Here is a 10492-nt window from a genome sequence, read left to right on the forward strand (position 1 = left end):
TATACCTATTTTTTACAGTCTGTAGTCCGGCAGCCGACAGGCTTCTTTTGTTAAATCGGGACATTTGGTATAGTCTTTTATTGGCCTAAAATATTGTCTATATACATTCATGAATCAACTTGCTGACCGGCTGCTAGTATCCACTATCCACCTCGGCTGCTGGACTACTGTATATTTCTCCCACCAATCTCTGCCAGGAGAGAGAGTGAAGAGCCATCAGATATTTGCCAGCTTTGGTAATTTGTTCCAGCCTGGTTAAGGCCAACCTTAATCAGGCTTTAATTTGTTCCAGCCTGAGGAAGCTCTGTACGAGTTGCCTCAGAGGAAAATAAAAAAAGAAGCCCCATCTGCAGGCAGATTCTACAAATGCCTTCTAAATACGTTCTCACACTTGACAGATGCAGTGTTCTCGTTTAGTTTCTCACACACGGAGAGGGAGATTCATGGGGAAATGGATTGAAAGACAGAGCCAAGACTGCGCACAACCAAAAGCCAGACTTGCAAACATGTAACCAGAACAGGTGAGGTTCCATAATGAATACATTGATGAAGGCTTATTATTGCTCTACAATTGACTTAAACTTCATTCAAGACAAAAGTCATACCTCCTGCAAAATTCTCTGCACCGTCAAACTTCTTCCAAATTTTTATCTCAAACAAAATAAACCAGCGGCATTTACAAAAAAAAAAGAAAATGGTTTTATTGTTCGAACAGCAATTAAAAAGAAACGTGACAATTTGGTTGATCAGAGTGTTGCTGTGATTGTCATAACAGGCATTCCAGCTGCCATCAGTGAGGTGTGTGAGAGATCAGGCCTGCTGCGTCACCATCCTCAGCATTTGTAAAGCCATGGGTCCCTGGTCCGATGGAATCTGTCAATATCAAATCAGCAAAAAAAAAAAAAAAAGTTAATACATTTTTATTTGAACAATTGGAACCCACCCGAGGCCGATTCTACAAATGCCTCCTAAACCAGTACAGTTCTTTAAGCTCGCATTGTGGCATGATTTGACGTGCTGAGAGCTTGTATATCAACCATTTTTGAATCAACAGTAAACACGTCTAATGGCAGTAGCAACATATGAACGTGTCTTTGCTACACATTACAAAATAGTCAAGTAGTCTTGTCAATTACACGACCCATGAAACCTTATTCATGGAGATTTTTTGATGCATTCATGAGACAATAATTTGAGGTGTTGAGAGCTTGTACTTTGATCATTTTCCAACTTTCTAAATCCTGACAGTTTTCTTGAAAAACCCTATGTTTCCATGTCGGTGGTTCTCAAACATTTTCATGTCAAGGACCCCCAAAAATATATTTAATTGGCCCCTGACCCCCCCCCCCCCCTCCCTCCCATCTGAAAATATGTTGTTCCAGGGACTCCACAGAAGCACAAGACTTAAAAATGTTCACTCTGAAAGAATATATATTCAAAGATTTGCAAATTGCGCCACATTTTCACGATTAAAAAAAAAATAGCAGACCCACAAGCTCGTAGCGCGGCACTCGGTGGCGCGCTATGAGCTTGTAGATTTGCCATTTTTCAATAGCTAAAGTATAACATAATGCTTGAAAAACCAAAAAGGGGTTCCTGGCCTTAAAATCCAGCGTTTACCATGTGTCCTGCTTTGAGGATCCAGTAGAAGGAGAAGTTTTTGTGGCTCTTGCAGAAGGCTCCGGTCTGGCCCGGGGAGGCAGGGTCATCCAGGGCTGTCCATCTCTTCTCGTTAAAGGCTGGCAGCCCCGCCCACTTCAGCCGTTTGACCCACAGCTCTTGGCCTGTGAAAATGGACGAGTCGTCACGACGCAGTCAACACCACCACCTGCAGTCTATTCCGTGTGATTATGAAGCCCACACAAACGTTCTAGGATAGACTGGAGCCATAGAGTAAGACGGTTACGAAAACTCAGGTTCACTTCATGGGGAAACGTACGACATAAACATCACAGAGACTTTAGTTGTTGCTGTACAACACTTTATAACAGTTGTCATGTTGCACACATGCCTAAAATTGCTCTTATTTGCGCCGCCCTCGTTGAAAACAATGCATTTCAAACTCCAGCTTGTCTCCCTTTCAGGCAGCACTCGTGCGCTCAGTTTCTGCCCCCTCAATATCGTATCTCTTCCATTAGATGGCTCTGGGATAGACTTGCCTTAGCATGTGCCCGATTGGCTCCCGGGCAGGCATAGTGTTACTGAGGTTAGAGTTAGTGATACACGACTACTGGCCAATCACAGAGGGGCTTTCCTAGCACTGCGTTGGGATCCATAATAATAAATCTTCCATTCCATTGTATCCTGATTAAGGTGATATAGACACGGTCATGTTAAGGTTACCAATGTGTTACCAACCTGGATAACAAATTGACGTTTACAGATTATAATCCACGTTTGGAGTTTACCTGAAGAATTTGCACAGCCACCAATAATGCTCTGCTGGCCACATGTAACTGCAGTCAGCATTACGGTTGGAAATTAATCTTTGACCAATCAGATTGATTGGCTACCTGGCGTGCAACACCTTACTGCAGTCGGACACAGGGCTTAATTAAAGCCACACAAAAATCCCATGACTGAAAATGATTTTTTGGCAAATCTGCACTGATCTCAGGACTGAAAACTTTAAGCCCTGCGGACATAGAAATGTGAGGTGCAATACCCATGGTGTCCACTATGAGGTCCAGCTGTCCATTGTAGATGGTCACGTTGACCCCGGCGTCCAGCAAACGGTCAACAGTGTGTATGACGGGACGCATGAAGTCTCCGGCCATGTTGCTGAACACCTCCCCAGACTGGGCTACACACACACACACACACACACACACACAGAGAAGGGCGTTAGTATGATATAGAGCAGGGGTTCCCAAACCTTTTCATGTCAAGGACCCCCGAAATGATACTCATTAGCACACCAAAAGGGGTTCCTGCCCAAAATGTGTTAAAGTCCACGTGAAATGTAACTTCCAGACCACACCAGTGTCGATTTCGTCGACTAAAACTAAGGCGGAAAATGTTCGTCGACTACCTTTTTTCACTGACGAAAACTAAATGGAAAACTAAACTATGATGACTAAAACTAAATATACTGACAATTTCGTCAACAAATAAAAACTAGACTAAAATGTTAGTAAGAGACTCGTGTACAAGAGATCCAGTATAAGTCATTTTACAATTAGTTGCATGCTGAAAATAGCCGATCTACAAGTGTAAAATCAGCCATTATGACGGCATCAAGGCCCGCCAAAACACATTTTAGTCTACTAAATCACCTGTAGATTTAGTAGACTAAAATCTCATGACATTTAGTCGACTAAAACTAAACTAACACCAACACATTCCAGGTGACATTTCTAAACTAACTCTAACTAAGGTGACTAAAACTAAGTGAAAATTATTCAAGAGACTACTACTAAAACTAAAATAAAAATGTGCTGTCAAAAACACAACAAACGGACTATACAATTAAAATAATAATGTTTCTACATGTAACAACTAATGACACAGAGGTGGCTCCCAAATTGAAATGGTATGACAACGTATAGGTCTCAATGGGTAACGGGTCTCAATGGGTTAAGAAATATTACACATTAAGCAATATTACACTTCAGTGATGCTTGCGGAACTCGACTTAGGGCGCTTTCACACCGGACATGTTTGGTTCGTTTAAAACGAACCATGGTCCGCTTACCCCTTTGGTTCGGTTGGTGTGAACATGCATCCGAACTCTGGTGCGGATCAAAGAAACGAACCATGGTCCGCTAAAAAAGGCCGGACTCGGTTCGCTTCCAAACGAACCACGGTGCGGTTCGTTACTGGTGTGAATGCATTCAGACTTTATAGAGGACCAAATACAGTACGATAGCCAAAATAGCTGTCGGGCTTCGGCAGTTGTGAGGCTGCATTAATAATTAGTTATAAAAGCATGTATTTTTTACGGGGATCACTATTGATATGACAGCTGACAGTCTGATTTTATTTTAATAGTAGACGCATGTCGAGGCGCAGCGCAAATGTAATGGCAGCGTACGAGGTTCACATGCGCAAAAATAACAGATGTATAATTATCGACACGGAATGGTGTACGGTATATGGTACACGTGGATGTAAGCTTGTAGATCTGTTTATTTTAAGCATGCGCAGCCGTCACGCAAAGTTATGACAAAGCATGCGATGCATGAGTCTTCATGCGAGAGTTTCTCTTTCAACTCGTGTCCCCTACTTTTTTCTGTCTGTCTGTCTGTCTGTCTGTGTGTGTGTGTGGGGGGGGGGGGCGCACATGAGGGGGAGAGAACCATATATTTATATGGGAGAGACGCAGAGACAGAGAATTTGAAATATTTAAAATCATCCATGTCGCGCACGGCCGCACGTATAGAGAAAAAGCCAATGTTAAATAAGCTATACACAGGTGGTCCCAAATGATTAATTGATTACATCACTATAGCAAAAGACGTAAAACTAGGTCAACTCAATTAGCTGCAGCGGAGCTTTTCTGACTTGAAGCTCAATAACCTACTAACTGACCACCTTCAAGTTTAAACCATAAGATGACATGGAAATGCCTGCCGATTTGATGCGCAGAAATAACATATCTAATCAGGTCAAGGTGCACACATGGAAGAAAAGTCATTTTTATCGGGGATACCTTGTTGTTGTAGGCTATACGTCTCCGTGAATTGTATGCATCAGCAGCAAGCACATTATTGTTCAAACACCTGCTCCTCTGTTCACCTGTTGCTCTTATTTGGCTAATAAAATAATTAAGAATGAATGCAATAGCAAGTTGTTGCTGTCATGTTGCTGTTCTCTTCTCTCTCTGTGTGACTGAAGGTTGCCCCAAAAATTGTAGACAGTGATTTCCCCTCATGTTCTTTTTCCCTCACTATTTGGTTCGCTTAACATGTCCACGTGTCATTTGTTTACATATTTGGTACGCTTTACAAAGTCCAGTGTGAACACCAAACGGACCAAAATCAAAATGCTAATATTTGGTCCTTGGTCCTTGATCCGGACCTTCTAAGCGAACTTTGGGTGTGAAAGCGCCCTTAGTCTCGTTCCTGACCGCATCCCTGTCGTGGGAATAATCACGTTAACCCACACCCTCGTGTAATACTGCAATTCTACCACAGATAGATGTAGTCACTACGACCACAAATGTCCCAAGAAAGTAGCTATAGCCTAGCCACCGAGTTTGCTAGCGTTCTGGGAGAACAGAGCCAGCTGAATTCTTTGTTTTGATTAGGGTGTTGAACGGTGCTGGTTTAAACCCACAGCTAGAAGGCCGTTTCAACCAAACGAAACGACCTGTGGTAGAATGTGGCATATTCTGCATATCAAAAGAGAAAATGAGGGAGGAGGAGGCGATAAGAGACTCAGTGCAGTACCTCCCCACGTCACATTTTGGGGGACGATGCCCAGCTTCCTCCTGACCGGCCCGTTCATCAGCTCTGCCAGGGACTGGCGGTGCAGCGGGCCGAGGTGACGGCGTGCCAGCAGAGCTGCTCCCCCACGCCACGACAGAAAGCAGGAGAGACAATCGTTACAACACGGTCAACTGATAACAGAAAACAAGAAATCAAACAATATTCCGTGTCTTACAGATGAAGTCTCCGCCTCCTGTTGAACTGCCGAGTGCCTCATCAGGGTCTTGGGTCAGAATGTTGTAGAAGTTGACTCCGTTCGTATTCTGAGATGAAAGAGCATAACTTTAATACCAGCATTTTAAAAATAAATACATTTTCTTAAAGCAAATTGCAAATCTAAAAAAAAAAAAAAAAAAAAAACCCCACCAACCTGCTCCACTACGGTTTCGGTCACGGACCAGAGCTCAGTAGCCTTCAGGAACTCCTCCTGCTCCACTGCCTTCTTCACAGCGTCCGCCGCACTGTTGACCTCCGTCAGGCCCTTGTCATCCAACAGGGACTGGACAGAGGGGACAGCAAACGCGGAGGACATGTTGGGATGGACACTCTACGGGGCCTGGACTCAAGTTCAGTAGCTTTTTAATGGCATAGTTTCTCCCGGCAGGATCCGCCGGGAGAAACTATGCGCAGCTGCGCGACATGAGACTAATTAATTGAAGCGACAGAGAGAGGAGCAGAGAGTGAGCAATGTTTGCGCTACTCTATGCCGAATTTAAGTGGATTTTTCCTCACTGGAAATAAAAACGTCTTGGTTTCCGAGGCTACAAATTCAGCAACACTGGGGTTCTCTGTGTGACACATGTGCTATGCCTACAGAGTTCAAATTGTACCAGAGTACTGAGGGCAGGCCCTCATTTTCAATGTAGCCCGAGACAATGCACCCTTCCTTTCTCCCCTATACAATAATCTTCTGCAAAAATAGCAGATCTACAAGCTTTGTAGACAAGTCTATTGTTGCTCAAGGTCTGCCTAATATTAACCCATTACAACATGCCCCAGAATAGGGAAGCTAGGGTTCCTGTGGTTAACCAAAGACATGTCACACAAAGCTCAGTTCCTACACTGCAGACATTTGACAGGTGTGTTTGTGTGCATGTGTCCGTCTGTCTCACCGTGGTGTAGAGATAAGGGCCCCAGGTCATAACAGAGTCTGCGGAGAAGACAGAAATGGAAATAATTTAGCCCGTGGAGTGTTCAGATATACGGTTCTCTCTGAACACCAACAGTGAGTTTTAACTACGTGAACCAAACCCTCCATGCTTAGAAACGTGGTCCTATCCCCTCCAAATGTGTCGCAATGCGACATGCAGATCGGCCATGTTCCATCCAGAATAGAGACGCTAGTGCAAGTGGTTAAGAAGCGATTTACAAAATGCCACTTTCACAGAGAACGAGAAGAAGCCAAATGTCTGTTGACGGGGAGGGGGCATCGGTTCTTGGCGTCACAGATGCTGAGTACAAGTGTTTGAGACTGGCATCAAGCCACTCTCAGGATTGGCAGCCGCATCAATGCATCCTGAAGAGATTTCACATTACAAGTCCTGCATGCTAACTAACCCAATTTGATGTGTCTGGAATTCTGTTACATCTAGGAGTTGAAACCCCAATCATTGAGTACCCGACAAAATAACACGTCAGCATTGCACCGTGTAAAGTTTCGCCAGAGTTTGTAGTCTGAAGAGTGATTCTGAAGTTATAAGGTGTTATGAGAATACCACAAATTAAATAGTGATATATTTTCTACAATTTATGTTGTGGAAGTGCTCTTCTTTTTATCGTCAAATTAATTCATTCAGAGGAAACGTACGTCAAGACTGGACTGACCGATACTGACCTATTGGGGAAATCCACGAGTCTCCAAGCGCCACCCCAGCAAAGTTGCATTTCACCATGCCTTTAGCTATGGCCTTGACAGACACATGGGATGTACATTAAACACGTCATGCAATTCATTCATAGTTATTCAGTATTGAACACATTTTCATCTGGAATCAGACTTTTTGCACATTGCTTGCACCTGGCTGCAACCGATATTCCATAGGCTATTTTAAGCCAATAGGGAAATAGCAATGCTTTGATAAAAATACATTTTGATTGTATGCCACACGACTGCACTTACCAAAAAAAGGAACCAACTCAATGGGTCATTCGTCTTTAGCTTAAATTTGGCCATCATCCTGTGACACCAGCTCATTTTCATATGACACCAACAATGACTAACATACACCACATGCAAGTGAACAACACTGTCAAAAAGAGAAGTCTGTGGAAAAACGGCAAAAAGAAAAATCAAACTTGCACATACTTTATGCAGTTCCAGGGATATAGCTGCAGCCATCTTCCCTCCGTACGACTCGGAGAAAATGTAGAAGGGGATATTCTGTAGAGAACAGACCATCATAGCATCATTACAATGACAGCTAAAACTAAGGAAGAAATCGGCAAGAGACTTAAAGATAAGAAAACAATAACGCATCAACTAATTTGTTCACTTACGATGCAAATAAAAAAAACAAGAGATCAAACAAGCTAAAGGCCTTATGCTTGGGTCTATTCCGTACTTAGCCATGTGCGACCACACAACACATCACAATGCAACGCGCAGTGGGCTTGTAGATCGGTTGAGGATCTTAGTGCGGAGGACACAATGTGGTTGGTCGTACCTGGAATTCCTCCTTGTCTGTGAAGAAGTGCTTCAGCAGAACCAACATGTCGGAGGCAACCGTAGCCACGTCTTTAGCATAAGCATCTGGTCTGTCCGTGTAGCTGAAGCCAGTACCCACAGGGTTATCCACAAACAGCACATTGGCTTCCTGCACCTGAAACATATTGCATACACACATCATTACTTAGTGTACCATTTTTGCAGCGCTGTTTATTCTCAAAAAGGTCCCAAGTTACTGTGCCAAGAAACATGGTAATTATCTGAGACCATACTGTGTATTCACAGCAGTATCCCCCTGAGGATTAATTTGTCCAGTTTTATCACAGAGCGGTCTTTAATACTATATGAACAAGTGTATACTTGACATTCGGGGGGAGAAATTCAAACTATAGCGCAACCTGACAAAAGCTACAGAATTCACCAACGAAAGCCATCTTACCCAGCTTGTTTTTCTGGGTTTTTGCCCTCTGTCCAAGGGTCCGATCTCCTCAAAGTTTCCAAAGCCACTACCTGAACCTCCTGGGCCACCCTGAAAACAACAAATATATATTGTTTGCATTTAGTATCAATCCAGTCTTTAGCATATTGGTGTATTATGTTGTACTGTATCTCAACGACGACACTGCAAACGAGGGTAACCTAGTCTCTTAGTCTCTCGAGAATAAATAAAAGGTTTGAATGAATATATTGTAAGTTTTTCCACATAGCATGTTAAGTGGTGCCGCTCCTTAATCAATAGGGGTTTTCATCTTCCGTTTAACATTGCCAGTGGTTGGTTTGCTTCTTAATCATTGCTAAAGAAAGTCCACTTAGGCCAATGCATTTCTTTTTTTCCCCAACTTACATGGTACAAGAATCACAACTGGAAGGTAAACTAGTGGAACCAAACTATTCTCCTGCAAGCCAGCCATGGTGCGAGCATGCGTATGTGTGGCGCGAGCATGCGTATGTGTGCCAAATCTAATTTAAAACTGTGTTTTCTTAACCCAATTTCCTCACAGCAGACACTTTGATGTCACATAGACATAGATGGTTCGAATGCAGTCAAGTTAATAACATTAACTCCTGGAGTTAATGTTATCATCTTAAAGCTGCTATAAGCAATAATATTCCAAATTGTAATTTCTTTTTGGTATTCATACAGCCAGCAATGGCTCCCAAAAATAAATTTGTCTCTGTGACACATCTAGGGGCCAAGTCTTTGTCCCTGTGAAACGGGGACAAAGACTTGTGCTGCTTAGAACCTTTGTCTCCTGGTCCTGTAGTGTAGCTTGCGTGGGGGGGGGGGGGGGGGGGGTATAGGAGGGCGCCGGGCAGGGCACAATTTGTCAAGTTATGTTTGAGAAATAGACACAACTGTGTCTCATTTGTAGCTCGTTGTGTTTGCAGGGCACTGTGGGCAGGCTATAATGCCCTCCTCCCGCTGCCTGGCACAGGAGGATCCGGTGACCTACATCACTGTCGGGCCTGAAATTTGCAGCAGATTGTGGGGGGGGGGGGGGGGGGAATCAAGTGCCACGTCTGTGTAAGGACACGAGAAGGTTCTGAGGGCCTGGCTGGCGGCCAAACAAACGACACCTAAATGAAAAACACTGCAACAATATCACTGGATTTCACCATCTACTAAGTTCTACCCCCTCTATGGGAAATCACAATGTCTGCTGTGCTGTGGTCTATAGATTCCCCCAGCCTTCCTTCGGTTAGATCACCAGTCCTCCACACTAGAGTGGTTCGTTTGGTTGACCTACCTGCAGCCACATCACCAGAGGCCGGTCCTCGTATGGTGCAGTCTGGCTGTAGTACAGCCACCAGAACATGTTGGCCCCATCTCGCACCTTCACATAGCCCCACGCTTCTTTATCTGGCAAGGGACTCGACCAACCTGTGGAAATGTAGTTCAATTACATATAGCACCTTAAATAGTCACTCACTGATTTGATTCATTCCCTTTTATTTACAAATCGCAAAAGCAGGTGTTTTGGGAATGACTGAGCTAGTTGGTGACTTTCACATTCAACAAAGCATGTAGCTATAAAACATATCTACAGATTACAATATAGTTAGTATACACTAGTTACTAGTATACGATACACGTTAACAACACACTTGCACGCGTACCTGTATTGAGGACCAGGGCGAGGAATAGCGCCACGCTTCCGCAACGCAGTGATGTTTTCAACTGTCCCATTGTTGTTCCAGTAGTGAGTTGTCTGCGGGACGGCCTGCTGACTTCACTGCTTTTCTACCACTTGGATCATGTGACCAAGTGATCAGCTGACTAGTGACTAGAATGAATCACAGCTGCTGCTGCTGCCTGCTGCATGGTGAAGATTTCCAACGTAAACAACAAACCCACACGTGTGTGTGTTGACTGTTTGACACTGCAGGCATGCAGAGA

At 43.8% G+C, this 10492-nt stretch overlaps 1 protein-coding gene across 1 annotated transcript; it reads right to left on the bottom strand.

Moving 5' to 3' along the window:
- Positions 1–681: 681 nt before the first annotated feature.
- scpep1 (serine carboxypeptidase 1) lies at positions 682–10353 on the bottom strand. The gene is made up of 13 exons (XM_080774876.1): positions 10213–10353; positions 9843–9976; positions 8534–8623; positions 8093–8248; positions 7735–7809; positions 7264–7336; positions 6542–6579; positions 5800–5928; positions 5605–5692; positions 5391–5504; positions 2666–2803; positions 1621–1784; positions 682–873 (listed from the first exon to the last, which is right to left on the bottom strand). Exons 1-13 carry the CDS (start codon positions 10280–10282, stop codon positions 811–813), a joined length of 1332 nt encoding a protein of 443 aa, XP_080631002.1. The 5' UTR covers positions 10283–10353; the 3' UTR covers positions 682–810.
- Between the last annotated feature and the right edge of the window lie 139 nt (positions 10354–10492).

The sequence above is a fragment of the Protomyctophum bolini genome (assembly GCF_963924005.1).
Source record: "Protomyctophum bolini genome assembly, chromosome: 11".
In the NCBI taxonomy this organism is placed as follows: Eukaryota; Metazoa; Chordata; class Actinopteri; order Myctophiformes; family Myctophidae; genus Protomyctophum; species Protomyctophum bolini.